General features: G+C 38.4%; 1 protein-coding gene across 2 annotated transcripts in view; it reads right to left on the minus strand.

The window, feature by feature from the left end:
- Window positions 1–5,180: 5,180 nt before the first annotated feature.
- LOC130090389 (doublecortin domain-containing protein 2-like) overlaps window positions 5,181–18,044 on the minus strand; it is a 36,052-nt gene continuing 23,188 nt past the window's right edge. For both annotated transcript variants that reach the window (XM_056257755.1, XM_056257748.1), the window contains exons 8-9: window positions 6,535–6,587; window positions 5,181–5,818 (exon numbers count right to left, since the gene is read on the minus strand). In XM_056257755.1, coding sequence (XP_056113730.1) covers window positions 5,261–5,818; window positions 6,535–6,587 — 611 coding nt within the window. In that variant the 3' untranslated portion in view covers window positions 5,181–5,260. The remainder of the gene's footprint in view (window positions 5,819–6,534; window positions 6,588–18,044) is intronic.

Below are 18,044 nucleotides of genomic sequence, written 5' to 3' on the forward strand. Positions count from 1 at the left end.
CCCCGGACTATGCTCCTGTGACGAGTACAGTTTGGGAACAGTAAAAAACACCTCACCAACATTAGCACAATCAGTACACTCTACAACATGAACACACAAGACTTGCAACAGGGGAGGGGAGTGGGGGATGGAGGTAACCCAGCACAGGCAGGCAGCGTCCGGTCCTGCAGCCATTTTCGGCGCTGGTCACAGACCCGCCTGTCAGACTGGTGGTACAAAGCGTTGAAGGCGAGGGATGGGGGGTGATTGCATATCTGTATATATGTAAGAGTTCGTGTATGTGTAGGCCTGGAGAGTCGCTGCGCCTGGCTTCATAATCTAGGTGTCTCAAGTCCGCAGGATTTTCATAGCGATACACAGCAAGTTGCCATGGAGACAACCCTGATCATGTCCCAGACAGAGTCAACAATCAGCAGGTGTCTGTGGGGAGTGGGGGAAGGAACGCAAGAGCGGCTCACTGCAGTGCTCTTCCGGGGGTGTTGTTGTTCCAACAGCGGCCTTGGCCAAGGCCAGTGCTGGATGAGGGGGGCCGAAAGCAGATAAGATTGGGATTGTTTGGTCTTGGGACGAGTAGCCGCATTCCGATTTACACAGCTCCTGGTCCATTTTGGTCTCTGAAACGATCCATTTGCCTTTGCAAAGCTGTGAGCTTCTCCATGATGTTATCCATATAGTGGTTCATAGACCCAGTCTGAGTGCTGACAGCTCTGCCCACTGCTTCAATCATGACGGGCAGCCTTGTGGAGCTTTGGACAGCTGTCGCCGACTTCTTAATTCCTCGATAAACCAGGGCAATGCCTGATCCATTCAGCAGAAAACCTGTTATCATGGTTCCGAATAGGTAGACATCTTCAATGTCCTCCACGGAAAGAGCCGCCAGACACTCGACCCGCCACCTCTCCCATGCGTCCATCGTGTAGCCAGCTGCGAACGTTCCGGCAGGGCAGTCAGGTTCCCCCGAACCCAAGCTTCTTGTCGAGAAGATGGTGTCAATTGCCTTGAGAGACCAGTTGATCAAATCCATAATTTCTTAGTTTTGGAGAGCATTATAAACCACATCATGGATAAAGTTTACAAAGCCATAGTCAGGTGAGGATCAAGGGTCTTAATATATAATATAATAATAGTAGTCAGCTGATTGTCTCACGAACGTAACCAGCACATTTCTCCCCACATAGCAAACCCATAATACAGCGAGGGAGAAGAACCACATGAAACTATCCAACTACATATTTTTTCTAACAGGGTAGTAAAAGTTTAGCTGGCTAATATGAGCTGTTATGCTGTAGGGCTGTGGCTGAGGTGGTTAAAGCGTAAAGCATTGTTTATACTTGACGCGTCCGCACGAGCGCAAAGGTCCCCTAGACACCATTTACTACACACAAATTAATAAATAATAATGAATACAAATATTGTTTTTTTTTCTCTGGTTTTGAAAACTCTTCGCGATCGACTTAAAATGCTTCCAAGATCGACTTGTCGACCGCGATCGACGTGTTGGTGTCTCCTGTAACGTTACTGTTTTACGGTCAATAGTACTAATCAGCTGATTGTCAAAGTATAACACAGCGAGGGAGAAGAACTAAGTTACATGAAACAATCCAACTACATATTTCACACCACTGACAAGGGAAAAGTCACTACTCACGGTGTCTATGGCTAGCTTCTGCGGCTTCTCTTTCAAGGTAGTGACGAAACGCGCTCTGTAGCGCTGTTTGTTCGCTGTCGGCTACGGTAGAAACATGACGTCACAATATGTCGACCTTCATAGGAGGGGGTGCCCGCGGTTATGTAGGTATAAATGTCTCATTCTAAGGTAATAAAAACATAACGGTTCATTGAGTAATGTCTTTATACACCACTGAACACATAGTTATGGATCTTATATTGCATTTCTGTCAATAGATCCTCAGAAATATTACACATTGCACCTTTAACCCGACCATAACCCGAAAATTGAACGCTTGTAAACGTAGTCACTGATGGAAATGTCTATTATAGGGTGACCTGTTATTCACCTTTTTTAGACGGCAAAAACCTCTCTAATTACTCTGGTTTATAACCCAATTAAAAAGAATAATAATAATAATAAAATACATAGCATATACACTCACCTAAAGGATTATTAGGAACACCTGTTCAATTTCTCATTAATGCAATTATCTAATCAACCAATCACATGGCAGTTGCTTCAATGCATTTAGGGGTGTGGTCCTGGTCAAGACAATCTCCTGAACTCCAAACTGAATGTCAGAATGGGAAAGAAAGGTGATTTAAGCAATTTTGAGCGTGGCATGGTTGTTGGTGCCAGACGGGCCAGTCTGAGTATTTCACAATCTGCTCAGTTACTGGGATTTTCACGCACAACCATTTCTAGGGTTTACAAAGAATGGTGTGAAAAGGGAAAAACATCCAGTATGCGGTAGCCTGGTTAAAACCAGACCATTCTCAGTTGTAACTGAGTTATGGTCTGGCAAAGCGTCATAGACAAATCATTTCCAGAGGGGCGTCACCAACGGACGTCGCGGATAGACCTAAAACCAATCAGAGTGGTGAAGGAGATGACGTATGCAGAGCGGTGGAGAAACATCTCGGAGTGTTGTTCTTTGCTCGGTTTTTAACAAAAAGGAAACGTTCAAATCGCTTAAAACAGATAGCTGATTCGAACGAGTGATGTTTGACGGCGGCAACCATCTTTGTAATGTAAGTTAGGCTACAAAATCTGCTTCAAAATCCCAGCGCTGTCGTCATCATGTAAAGCCCGCCCCGACGTTTCTGTTTGGTGCCTCGATTTCGACGAATTGGAAATGGGCTTGAATGAGCTCTTTGCCAGACTAACTTTCAGAGCAAATCTAAATTTGCCGGAAGTTGTCCGGGTTTTCCCAGGCTAAATATGTGGCAGTCCTGTGGGCGAAAATGCCTTGTTGATGCTAGAGGTCAGAGGAGAATGGGCCGACTGATTCAAGCTAATAGAAGAGCAACTTTGACTGAAATAACCACTTGTTACAACCGAGGTATGCAGCAAAGCATTTTTGAAGCCACAACACGCACAACCTTGAGGCGGATGGGCTACAACAGCAGAAGACCCCACCGGGTACCACTCATCTCCACTACAAATAGGAAAAAGAGGCTACAATTTGCAAGAGCTCACCAAAATTGGACAGTTGAAGACTGGAAAAATGTTGCCTGGTCTGATGAGTCTCGATTTCTGTTGAGACATTCAGATGGTAGAGTCAGAATTTGGCGTAAACAGAATGAGAACATGGATCCATCATGTCTTGTTACCACTGTGCAGGCTGGTGGTGGTGGTGTAATGGTGTGGGGGATGTTTTCTTGGCACACTTTAGGCCCCTTAGTGCCAATTGTACATCGTTTAAATGCCACGGCCTACCTGAGCATTGTTTCTGACCATGTCCATCCCTTTATGGCCACCATATACCCATCCTCTGATGGCTACTTCCAGCAGGATAATGCACCATGTCACAAAGCTCGAATCATTTCAAATTGGTTTTATGAACATGACAATGAGTTCACTGTACTAAAATGGCCCCCACAGTCACCAGATCTCAACCCAATAGAGCATCTTTGGGATGTGGTGGAACGGGAGCTTCGTGCCCTGAATGTGCATCCCACAACTCTCCATCAACTGCAAGATGCTATCCTATCAATATGGGCCAACATTTCTAAAGAATGCTTTCAGCACCTTGTTGAATCAATGCCACGTAGAATTAAGGCAGTTCTGAAGGCGAAAGGGGGTCAAACACAGTATTAGTATGGTGTTCCTAATAATCCTTTAGGTGAGTGTATAACATAATTTGAATATTCATAAGGGGTCTATTTAGGTAAAATGAGAGGAAAAGTTCACCTAATAAAAGAAAAACAGATTTTTTTTCTATAGTAAAACAAATTTTGGAGATTGTTCTCACTGTTAGTCGATATGACTGCTGAAATCATACGAGGCTTTGTGTGAGGAACAGACTCAAATGAAAATAAATTTCAGTCAGGTCATTATAAAGCATTAAATGACTTCAGTTCAGAAGACTTGGAATATGTGCAAGATGTATGAACGACTTTTAAGGTACAAGAGATATTCACTTTCCGTTCTTGTATGTAAATTAGCAGCCTGGATATATTAGCCCCAAAATAATAATAATGTGGGTTTGGAATTTTTCTCATAATTTTAAATCAAAATACTTCAAAAACGTCCCCTCCCTCTTGCAGCAACAACTCTTCTCTTCACTGATGATGCGTTTACTTGAAGGCGGGGCAACCTGTCACTCACATGAGATCGACCAATAGCAAACCACAACCATCAGTCAATTCCCCATGGACAAAATCTAGTGACTTGTATTACATTAACCATCAGTGTAATAAACTGACCGTACACAAACACACCCTCACACCAACACAGTACAAACTCTCTGATGAAAGAAGACACACTGAATGAATGGGATATCCAGACAGATTTGTAAAAGTAGTCAACTGTATTTATTTAGATATGTATTTTAGTATGCATATAGCTTATCGTTCAGGACTGATGTTAATCAACTCAGTTAAACCGGTTAGAATGATAGCATAATAATCATAATGACGACAAATAACTTGACATCATATGTCATAAACAATGGAGGAGATGCTGAAACATGAGGCATGAAACATAAATCTATATATATTTAGCTTTGTTTTACAAAATAAATGTCTAAAATAAATATATTTAGCAAACATTACACCTAGCTTAGCAGATACTGTATTTGCAGAGGAATGATGTTATATGGAGAATAGATATTTTTAAGTTAGCTGTTATTAAATCAATTCACATTATTGTAATCTCAATACAATATTAATAATATAATATGAATAAATTAGTAGTAATCAAAGCATTAATCATTACTCTAAAAGGAATAATTCACAATTATCATTCTGTCATCATTTACTCACCAGCTAATTCAAACATGTATGACTTTGGGTTTTTTTTAGAACACAAAAATGAAGATATTTTGAAGAATGTGCTGATCACACTTTTCCAACAATGTGAATGAGGAGATATTTAAGCAATTATTCGTTGATTATCTTAATTTTGATAATCTTACTCTCATTATATATATATATATATATATATATATATATATATATATATATATATATATATATATATATATATATATATAAATCTCCTTTTATATTCTGCATAAAAGTCAGCTTTGGAACGGCATGAGGGTGAGTAGATGATAACAGAATGATAATTTCTCTGTGAACTACTTTAAGTTTTCTCGTCCTCTCGCTCAGTGTTTGCCAACTCTTCTTCACTGGGATCTGGATTCTCTTCTGTCTTTTCTTCTGGATCTCCCTCATCCTCTGTTTTCTCCTGGTTTTCCTCTTCTGTTCCTTCCATTTGTTTCTCTTCTTCGTCCTCTCTATCAGACTCTCCGTCCTTCTTCTCTTCACTGGTTTCATTTGCCTCTGGCCCTGATGTCAGTCCCGTTTCCTTTATCTCTCCATCCTCTTCTTCCTCTTCATTTTCTTTTTTTTCATCCTCCTCTTTCTCTTCTTCCTCTTCTTTTTTTTCATCCTCTTCTTTCTCTTCTTCCTCTTCCTTTTCTTTTTTTTCATCCTCTTCTTTCGTCTCTTCTTCTCCGTCACATGGTGATTCTTCTGTGTTTTGAGCTGGTTCACTCTCTATTTTGGATGAGTCGTCTACTTCTGTGTTTTGGGCTGGTTCACTCTCTGTTTTGGATGAGTCGTCTACTTCTGTGTTTTCGGCTGGTTCACTCTCTGTTTTGGATGAGTCGTCTATTTCTGGACTGGCCTCTGCTGCCTCCTTAATTAAACAACATTATAAATGAGTGTGTGTGTGTGTGTGTGTGTGTGGCCTGGTAATCCCCTACATTGTGGGGACAAAATGTCCTCAAAAATATGGCAATATCAGAAATCCTTTTCCTTGTGGGGACATTTTTTGGTCCTTATGAGGAAAATAGCTTAGAAATCATACTAAATGATGTTTTTTGAAAATATAAAATGCAGAAAGTTTTGTGTGATGGGCAGGTTTAGGGGTTGGGTTAGTGTAAGGGGATATAATACAGTATACAGTTTGTACAGTATAAAAATCATTATGTCTATGGAATGTCCCCATAAAACATGAAAACACAATGTGTTTATGTGTGTGTGTGTGTGTGTGTGTGTGTGTGTGTGTGTGTGTGTGTGTGTGTGTGTGTGTGTGTGTGTGTGTGTATTCGTATTCGCTACAGTATGGGGACATCTGTCCCCCCAAGGGACTAAATGTACTAAACGTACCAAAGTGTTTTAAAAATCTAAAAATGAAAAACATTGTCTGTAATGGGTAGGTTTAGGGGTAGGGTTATATATATATATATATATATATATATATATATATATATATATATATTAATATATTCTTGCAAAGGCTGAAAAGCTTTCTGAGTAACTCTGTTATGAAATGAACCATATGTGTGCAGATTGAGTTTATGCCTGTCTAGTAAGAGTATTAGAGATCATGATGAGGTTAGAGCATCTCACCTGCTTGACTGGTGAAGACTTGTCATTCTCTGCACTTCTGTCCTCTCCATCATCTGCACAAACACACACATAACAGATAAAACAGCAGCGCCATCCATTGGTCAGGATTAAAACTACAAAGTAATTGCTGCAGGTCAATAGTTACTACTACTTTACACATTAACAAACATCTGGTCATGTATCTAAATCCTAACTGGTAACACTTTACCAAGTAACATTAGTTAACTGCATTAGTTAACTTGAACTAACTAAGAAAGAACAATTCTTCTACAGCATTTATTAATCTTAGTTAATATTAATATCAATATTTACTAATACATTATTAAAATCAAAATTTGTATATGTTAACATTTGTTAATGCACTGTGAACCAACATGAACAAACAATGAACCGTTATATTTGTATTAACTAATGTTAACAATGATGAATAATTAACAAATGTATTGCTTATCGTTAGTTAATTTTAGTTAACACATTAACTATGTTAACAAATGACACCTTATTGTAAAGTGTTACCTCCTAATTTGATGCTTCTATAAAAGACTTTAAAAAAAGATGGGAAATGTCTTTCATGTCTTAAAGTTTTAATATTTTTAACTGTATCAATAAAATTAGCAAATGGCCAAAAATGAAATAAAGAAATTCGTACATAGGCCTAGTTATATAAAATACTGTAATATTCATTTATGAAAATTTGTGATTTTATTGGTGAAATCAACGGTGACCAATATGATCAACATTCCAAGATTTGTTAAAATGGTACTCAGATATGGTAGATTTAGCCTCAGAACTCCAACAAGCATGTACAGAAATAGCCCTATGTCCCACTCTTATTAAAATCTCTCATTAATTAATTAGAGTCGATTTTAAAATGACCATTAGCTTTCAATGGTTCGGTGTAATTATTTTTTGCAAGATTTACAGTCATACCATTGTACTCTCTAGTAAACAAGAAAATTACAAGAGTGTTTTAAATACTTAATGAGCAATAAATCCAAACATTGTGTGAAATCAATATACTCTAAATAATTAAACAGCAGAATTAATGCACCTCATTTAAGTTCACGCTTTCCCCAATAGCGGCTATAAAAATATTGCTGTGCAGATGATAGCATTTCACCCAGGCATTTAATGCGTTTCAAATGCAAAACTGATTGAAGTTTAGCAGCAGAGATGAGCCGCCGTAGCAATAATGGGCTTCTTTGAATATTTTATGGAAATCGCTCACATTTATTAACTGTAGTCCAAAACCCAGACTGTAAGCAGGACCGCTAATGTAACAATAAACAGTTAAATGTGATTGAGAGAAGGGCTCGTCTCATAAAAATGCTAAATCAAATTAAATAACATTTTAAAACCTGCCTTCATTAAAGGCTGCTGGATGGGGGATGGGGGATGGGGGAGGGGGTATAAAGCCTGACTCGAATGACGCAAGTTTTGCCGCCTGTTTTTAAGCCTTCATTTCCAACACAACTAGTGTTAGTTAGTTTTATTTCTCTGCATATTAAATTAGACTTCAGTCTTGCTTTCTGCCGTCTGTGCATAAGAATCACTGTATGTCACTGTGTAGTGTACAGACAGCTATAAACTGTCCAAGAAAAGGCTAATCACAATTATGGAAATATAACGTTGACATGAGGAGACAGTCAAACTTAAATATTACGGCAACATACTCCAGTAGGGTATCAACATACATTCGTTGTTGATTGGTTACATTAAAGAGTTAGTTCACCCAAAAATAAAAAATAATTTCATCACTTACTCACTCTCAAGTTGTCTTCTGCTGAACACAAAATAATATATTTTAAAGAATGTTGGTAATCAAACAATTGACGGTAGCCATTGACTTCCATAGTAGAAAAAAATATCATATGTAAGTCAATGGCTACCGTCAACTGTCTGGTTACCAACATTATTCAAAATATCTTCTTTTGTGTTCAACAGAAGAAAGAAAATTGTACAGGTTTGGAACAACATGAGGGTGAGTAAATGAAGACAACATTTTTATTTTTGGGTGAACTAACCATTTAAGAACTGCAAACATGTTTTGTATTACAAGTTTTCTGAAATGTTATGTTTAAATATGCAAATGAGGCATTATTTAATTAATTTCCAAAAGAGAAATCTCAACACTGGAGGAAGCTATAGGTTCAAAATTCTTGTTTTATTTTTTTACATGTTAGGGTTAAAGGATTTTACACAGGGGATTTAAGATATATTTTTTAATTCACACACAAAAAAAAAAAATGCAAATCAGGCAAATGCCAAATTAATTGATTTGGTGTAAGTGCTGCTAAAGTGGATATTTCTGACTTTAAATATATGTATTGTAATTGAAATCTACAGATGCAAATAGATATAAGTGCAATAAAATATACACTTAAAAGTGTATTTTAAATGTTTTCTTTCCACTAGTCTGAAACAACACGTTATGAAAAGCCAAATATAGGCCAAAATCTCAAATTTGACCAGTGCAAGAAAAAAAAAAAAAGTTTTTGCCTGAGGTGTCTTGCTTTAAATTTACTAAAAGGAATAAGGTTTACAACAAAGCAGTAATCTAAAGCATACATAACCATAACTGAAACGTAACCATAACAAAACAAAGTCTCAGCGGTTCAGGCACAATCAACCACATAATTTTAACACTTAGTGTTAGAGGTTTAGAACAAACTCTGAAAAAAAAAAAAAAAAGATTGAAGAACATCATCTACTCCATTCAGTTAGAAATGAAGACTTTCACAAAAGACGGTGACAAGTAAACAAAGCAGCACTACAAGTGAGATGTGTGTTGGAAAGACCCGTGTCAGATGTTCAGCACTTCTCGGACGATTTTACACAAAAGACCGGCTCCAGCGGTGATGTGAAGAACTCACACATGTGAAGCTGTTAAGGCAGTCATTGGTTGCTAGGCACTGGGCCAATCTTTTTAACTCCCGTGGCTCGGAGAAGAACAAGTCCTGCTGTTTACACGCTACAGAGGAGGTATTTATGGATTATTTTAATAAAGACCTACTAAAGCTCGCTATAGCTTTCTCTCATACATGTTACCAAGCAAACTACACGACCCACGAGACGGAGCATCAGAGTTGCTCCGCTGTCATGAATTCTGCTTTACATCACTGTTTGTGACAAGCTTTACTTTCGTTCTTAGACCACGTGATGCATATTGAATCTGATGCAAATCAATTACAGCAGAAGCAATTGAGCCAAACAAAAGAATATGGTAATAAAATGTGCAAATGCGATTGGTATGCATGCACCTGGCATCAAACGCGTTGAATGATTTTGCTCCTATGCAAACGAGGACAAAAACATGTGCTGCTCCAGAGGCAACCAATCACATTCTTAACCTCATCAAAACTGATAGTGTATGAAATATGTATGACAGAAACAGTTCATCTGATGATAAAATTTCACTTTTATAATTTGAGGTTGCTATGCACTTGAGATTCTTTGGGTGTGTATAAAATATTAAACATGTATTTCAACTATTTATTGTATTAAGAATTTACAGGTCATATACAGTATCTCACGAAAGTGAGTACACCCCTCAAACATTTTAGTATATCTTCTTAAGGGACAATACTATAGAAATGAAACTTGGATAGATTTTAGAGTAGTCAATGTGCTGGTTGTATAGCAGTATATATTTACTGTCCTCTGAAAATAACTCAACATACAGCCATTATTGTCAAAATAGCTGGCAACAAAAGTGAATACACCCTAAGTGATAATAGCTGTATGTCGTTTAATCATGCAAAGCCACATGTCCTATTCATCATTTTCATGTTTTTGTCTGCTTGACAGGACCATACAAATTTGTGTATCTTGTATTAGAGCAGTTAAAATTTGTGCTTTGAGTACAATTCTCTCATTCTGACCACTGGATGTTCAACATGACACCTCATGGCAAAGGACTCTCTAAGGATTTGAAAATTAGAATTGTTGCTCTCCACAAAGTTGACCTAGGCTATAAGAAGATTGGTAACACCCTGAAACTGAGTTACAGTACAGTGGCCAGGGTCATACAGAGGTTTTCCAAGACGGGTTCCACTTGGAACAGGTCTCGCAAGGGTCAATCAAAGAAGTTAAGTCCTTGTGCTGTGCATCAGGTCCAGAAGCTGGCTTCAAAAAACAGACGCATGAGTGCTGCCAGCATTGCTTTAGAGGTTGCTCAGACCATACGCCGCACACTGCAACAAGTCGGTTTGCATGGCCATCGTCCCAGAAGGAAGCATCTTCTGAAACTGGCTCACATGAAAGCCCGCAAAACGTTTGCTGAAAGCAACCTGTCTAAGAGCATGAATTACTGGAACCATGTCCTGTGGTCTGATGAGACTAAGATAAACTTGTTTGGCTCAGATGGTGTCCAGCATGTGTAGCGAAGCACTGGTAAGCAGTACCAAGAAAATTGTGTCTTGCCTAGAGTCAAGCATGGTGGTGGTAGCATCATGGTCTGGGGCTGCATGAGTGCTGCTGGTATTGGGGAGCTGCGCTTCATTGAGGGAAACATTGATTCTAACATACTGCCAACATTCTGAAGCAGAACATGATGCCCTCCCTTCAGTAACTGGGCTGAATGGCATGATAACGACCCCAAACACACCGCCAAGATGACAACTGCCTTGCTGAGGAAGCTGAAGGTGAAGGTGATGGAGTGGCCAAGTATGTCTCCAGACCTGAACCCTATTGAGCACCTGTGGGGCATCCTCAAGCAGAAGGTGGAGAAGCACCCTGTATCTAACATCCAGCAACTCTGTGATGTCATTATGGAGGAGTGGAAGAGGATCCCAGCAACAACCTGTGAAGCTCTGGTGAATTCCATGCCCAGGAAGATTAAGGCAGTGCTAGATAACAATGGGGCTCACACAAAAAAGTGACACTTTGGATACAGTTTTGACATGTTCACTTAGGGTGTACTCTCTTTTGTTGCCAGCTATTTTGACAATAATGGCTGTATGTTGAGTTATTTTCAGAGGACAGTAAATATATAACGCTATACAAGCAGCACATTGACTACTCTAAATCTATCCAAGTTTCATTTCTATAGTATTGTCCCTTGAGAAGATATACTAAAATGTTTGCTGAAATGTGAGGGGTGTACTCACTTTTGTGAGATACTGTATGTACATCCACCATGCACCATTTTAGCAAAATAAATTGTAAAAATTGCATGTTGTTTTTTGATTTGGTTTTGCCCTGAAAAACTCCTGCGAGGACAACAGATAACGCAAACTCTGTGCCAATGGTAAATTTTCTGTAAAGCTGCTTTGAAAGATATGTATTGTGAAAAGCGCTATACAAATAAATGTGAATTTAATTGAATTGACCCTTCGCTAAGCCCCGCCCTCCTTAGTTACTGTTGCTACGCCTGTCAAGCTTTCGCGGCTGCCACGTCTATTACAGTGTGAATGCACTGGTGTCAGACATTCCCAAGGAGATAATTAGTCATTTTTGGCGAACAGGTGAAATATCTGAGAGAGCAAGACAAAAGGGACAGCAGTATGCATTCGAGGGATATATCCACGACATAATATGCAACCGATTAGAGAATAATTTCATCAAAATTGAAGCTAAAGCCTATAACGTTAGGTCCCAGCGCAAGGAGCAGCCGCCTCCTTAGGAGACCATTCACATGGGAAACACACAAATTGAACAGCTATGTTCATGCACAGCAGACAGAGTAAGTGAAATGTGAAAATAATCTAATAATTACAAATCAAACAGTTTATCCATCAATCTAACACCGGGAGAGCCGCGATCGGATTGGGGTAAAGTTACAGGGGTAACATTAGTAGGCCGTCGATTAACAAAATGCTGAAATATATTTTAAAGTATGTCAGTGAGCCTCCGTCTTGCCTTTAATCGTCTTATTTTACGTTCAAATATATGCATTATGAACAAAGAACCGCCATTATTTCCAAGCAATAGGCGTTTTTTTTTTTGTTAATCCTGTCGACATTTAGTTGTTAATGGGTCTCCACACTGCTTGATCCACGCCCGGGATTTCTCCCCTTTGGCTTTTAGGTTTCGGGAAGAGAAAAAATGCCACCCCACCGTGCAAACTTTTAGAATACCGGGTATCAGATTTGCACAATCCATACGCACAACGCGTCGGCATGTTTCCCTCGCTCGAAAGCTTGACAGACCTCCCGCGCCTAGTTACGGTTGCTAAGCCACGATTGGCCAGTGGCGGTTTTCGGGCGTGGCTTAGCGAAGGGTCAATTGAAAAGGCTGTTTCACATAACAAATGTTTACAGACAAAACAGTGGGCTGAATTTATTCAAGAAAACCCATTCAAAAGTTTTCATACCCTTAAGTCTAAATACCGATGAAACGTTACCTGATGAAACGTGGTACGTGTGATACATTTCGCTGTTTTGTGATAGTGTTCAAGAGTCTCTCTTTGTAGTGAAGCTGCCCACGGTTCTCCATTCTTTGGTTTTCTAAGCTACACTGAGTTACAGTGCTATACAACAAATATTAGCCTATTAGCAACAAGAGCATTGGTGACATTATGCTTTTCTGTGATATTGATTTTAATAGTCGTTTCATTCTACTGCAGATAATGTAAAGTGTGTTTTCCTTAATTCAAGAAGAGATCTAAGCCTTATCTAAAAACAAAACGAACACAGAGACTCTTTTTACACCAGACTGGAAGAAAACACCTAGTATCACCCTAGAAACCACCCAGAGCACCTTAGCAACAGCACAGCATCACCTTGGAAACCATCCACAACACACTAGTATGGGCTGCGTCCGAAATCGCGTACTTCCATACTATATAGTATGCGAAAAACAGTACGCGAGCAGAGTAGTATGTCCGAAATCATAGAATTCGAAAAACAGTATGCGAAAAGTACCCGGATGACCTACTACTTCCGGCGAGATTCTGAAGTGCGCATACGATGGACACTTTGCTATCCCATGATGCCACGGGAGAGGAGTTGACGCCGTTATATTTGAAAATGCCGGAAACCGGAGACGCGGGAGTTTTCAAGTGTAAGTACTATATAAAACACTTTTTGTTTATTTGTGGTTAAATTGTGTTTGTTTAACATCATATAAGTAAACCATTGACGTGTTAAACGTTTAAATAATGTAAATCGCGGGTACAATTTTCTGAATTGGCTGCAAAATGACACTTTTTATCATTATCATTATTACCGAACAGAACGAGCTAATGCCTGTCAGCTAGCTAACTCTGTTTTCTTTAAACAAAGACGTTCGTTGTTTCGCAGTTTAATGAGATAGTTACACAACTTTTATTTTATTTATTTTAAAACGATTTTATTTCTCCTTTACCGGTGTTGTTATTATGAAATATGTGTTGGCTACATAGCAAACTACTGTTAACAAGTGTAACTAACCTCAACTTGTCAATGTAACATTAATAGATTGACCATAGTTCATCACATGTTAAATCCTGTGTTGATTTTGCAGGGGCAAAATGGTAAGATTAAGAATATGTAGATTCAATGGTAAGTTATTTGTAGCTTAGATGTAAACATTTCGACTCAATCTCTTACTGCATTTCTTTTATGCTTGATTTCTGTGCATTTATTGCAGTTTTTATCACAGAGCAGAGCCTAGAGGGCAAAACCTTAAACAAAAATATAAAGTAAGTTATTTTGGTAACACTTGACTTGAAGGGGTGTGCATAAGACTGACATGACACCTTTATAATCATGACATGACACATGTCATTAATATTAAGGTGGTTTTATGCATGTTTATGACAACTGTCACTAAGTGTCATTCGCTCAATTTTGACATTTTTAATGCAAATATGACAGTTTGAGATGTCTTTGTCATGACAACTTGACATAAACCAATAGGCCTACATCATAACCTGTCAGTGTCAAGTTTGTCTAAAAAAATGTCATATTTGCATTAAAAAAGTAATAATTGAGCAAATGACACTTAATGAGTTGTCATAAACAAACATGTGTCATGTCATTATTATGAAGGTGTCATGTTAGTCTTATGCCGCCCCCCTTCAAGTAAAGTGTTACCGTTATTTTTTATTCTTTTTATAGTTCACCCCAAAATAAGAATTCTGTCATGGTTGAATCATGCTCATGTTTGGCCCTGTAATGCAATCTTTTAACGAATTATATGTTTTACAAGCAAACAAGCAAATTCCAGGTATATCTGAAAAATATATTGTCTGACTATGAATGCCGCACTGTAGAGAAATACCCACACACTTCAGACACCTTTAAAATGTATTTGCTTTATTGTTGTGTATTAACTTTTATTTATTTTTTCATTTATATTTTATTGTCTTTTCACAATATGAATTTTACAGAACAACAAGGAAGGCAAACATTGACAATATTTAAATAGTCAAAACTTGTTTTTCCTTGAATTCCCTTAATGATAAGACATTCGTTTTTTGAAACATAAACCAAACATAAACATAAAACTAAAATAAAATTGTAGCTTAGAACTGGGGTGTGGTATGTGTTACTCTCCGTGACAATCCTTGCATAGTAAATTTGCTTTCTTCATCCTTCTACATAGTACATTAAAGAGGTATTCATAAAACATTCAGACCTTACCACAAGTCTCTAAACAAAATCCGTTCTATGTTGCCTAATATATTTAATCCATCCTTTCCAGATATTGTTAAATTTATCGACTTCCAATCTTAATGACGCAGTTAGCTTTTCCATCTTATAAATGCTTAGCATTACATCTACCCATTCTTCCACTTTAGGCACCAAATCACTTGTGTATTAACTTTTAAATGGATACAGAATACAAAGCTTAAAACAAAATCACATAACTTAGGCATAAGTTAGTATAATACAGCTTAAAGCACCACCAAAAGGAAAAGTATTAAAAAAAATATATTATGGTGTCATCATGAGGAAAGACAATTAACTTTAGCAGCTTCAGTAAGGTAACTTTCACAGGTTTCTAAAAAGATCTAAAGGGACTTTGATAATAGCAATCTCATTTGTAGGGCATCACTTTAAAATGATTCAATATGTTTTTTTTTCAACGCATGTGTACAAGACGAGGCAAGGATACCCACCATCTCCAAGGATGCACTTTCCTGCAGGAGGAAACAGCCGGCCAGTGTACACAGGGCTGTTCTTCAGCACCCTGGCATCGTGCACCGACCCAGGATACCCAACAAAAATGTCGAGGAACTTCCCCTGGTGGTCAGTGATGGCCTGCAGCTGGATAGAATTAAGCTTTCCGGTTGAAGTAGCACTGGACGTCACTTGCTAGTGGTTTGATGCGGATGTGATACACCAGCTACTACACTGAAAGCTGGAGACCCTGCCAGCTGGGTAAAACCTGCTCCCACTGCCTCCAGGTCATCTACGCTGGGGAAAGCGATAACCTGTCTCAAAATGCTGATGACTGCCTTACTCATTCTGTGCACAGTAGACTTCGGGATGTCAAAGGCGAGTGGCACGACCCGGTACGATGCTGCATGGGCCAGCCAGTAAAGGTCGGGAACACCAGCACCTCAACGTCCTTTTCCCACCCATGGTCGCAATCTGGTTTCACTGCAGCAATCAGGGACTGGATGGACTGCCGTGAAAGTCGGAGGCTGCTGTGCCAATTCTTTGGCTGTATTTTGAAGATGGAGCTGACCTCCGCCCCGGTCAGCTCCATCTTCAAAATACAGCCAAAGAATTGGCACAGCAGCATTCAGGTGGCAGTAGGGCTCACAATCTGTAAACATTTATATAGTTTTAATATAAAATACAATTTGAATCAACAAGACACTTGTTTCCTGTGTTGGCTTATTTATAAATATAATATGTATGTATTTATATGTATATGATCCATTTCTTATGCATGATGTATTTGAATATATGTCTGTGTGTGTATATATATATCATAATATACAAGCTTGATAAAAACTATAATTCTAGAAGAAATTTTAAGATGTCACTTTACATCTGAAGTCAAATGTGTATATATATATAACATTATATATTTGACTTCAGATGTAGTAGTTTAAATGAATTATAATTTTTAACAAGCTTGTATATTTGTGTTCAGTAATTTCACTGTAATGGCAATGAAAAGAACCTATTGCCATAAAATCTAACATACATGTATATGTATATATATATATATATATATATATATATATATATATATATATATATATATACACACACACACGTACATACACAAGCAAACAGGCACACCGCTTGTGCTATTAGCCTACCATCAATGAATGAATCAATAGAGGTAACAGGTACACACAGACACACATGCATGTATCTATTGATTCATTCATGTTTATTCATCGATGGTAATATCACAAGCAAATAAATTGTTTTTTCCTTGCCAAAAATCAACATCTGTCATTGTTCATAGGTTTGTGTGTGTGTTTTCTGAAGTAAAATTTATTAGGTAAATAAATGTTACTTACGTTATTTGAGAAACTCCGCAAAAGCTCTCGATGAAGGCGTGATCTGCGAGCAGCTGACAGACGCCGATGAAAACAGAAAGCAGAACTAAAAACAGCGCGAAGTTGGTGCAGTCAGTGGAATGGGGCTCTTTAAATTTCCGCGCTGTTATGACAGCGGATGTCACGTGACAATTCCAACATGGCGCATGTAGTACGTCCGGACTCCATTCATACTACCCGTATTCATACTATATAGAACGTACTTTTTTAACGGTCGCGAAGTACGTTCTTATTTAAATGTAGTACCTACTCACATAGTACGCGATTTCGGACGCAGCCATTGTCTTCAGAAAAACAGTGAAATCTAGTTTGATCTACTTTTATTCTGATGGCATTAATGGAGTTATAATGCAGGAACAGTGGTAGAAATAAAACCAGAATAATAAGGATATTGCACACATCAACCCCTCAAAGTTGTTAATCTCTCAGGTCAAGCGCAACTCTATAAATGTGCAGACATGTTTTTCTCAACATACTCTACATTTAGTCTACAGACTAAAACGACAAAATATTATTTATTTCCCCTAATCCAATAAGCCTCCTTCAAAGGATCATAAAACAGGATGGTTGGCAAGCAGGATAAGGATGTAATGTTTTTATGGCAATTCATGAAGAAGAGACACGAAAACAGCACAGGGCTCAGACACGCTCGCTTACAGATAGACCTGTCTGCTCAGACGTGCAGCTCCAGCATTTGTTTTTCCCTCATAAGTGAAGACTGCTGTGAAGCATTAAGAAGACGCACTGATAGGCTAATTCGCTTTGGCAGCGTCACCTTTTTCCATCAGAGCCGGGGGGAAATATTAAATCTTGTTGTTTGCTTATAAAAGCAGCTTTTAACACGCTGATTGCCAGATTAATGAGTGCGCTTTTAATCACATGCTACCAGAGTCATAAACACATGGCTGTAACGCTGTCCTCTACAACAAATGAAGATGAGAGATCAACCCAACAGTCAACTTCAGTTGCGACTGACCTTGCATAGATTAAATTTTCCAGCTAAAGGAGCTATTCATTTCACTGCATGAAGTTGATGGCACCAAATTGCTCTCACAAGGTTAAA

This window comes from Rhinichthys klamathensis, unplaced genomic scaffold (genome assembly GCF_029890125.1).
Source record: "Rhinichthys klamathensis goyatoka isolate OS25496 unplaced genomic scaffold, OSU_Roscu_1.1 h1tg000006l_1, whole genome shotgun sequence".
In the NCBI taxonomy this organism is placed as follows: Eukaryota; Metazoa; Chordata; class Actinopteri; order Cypriniformes; family Leuciscidae; genus Rhinichthys; species Rhinichthys klamathensis.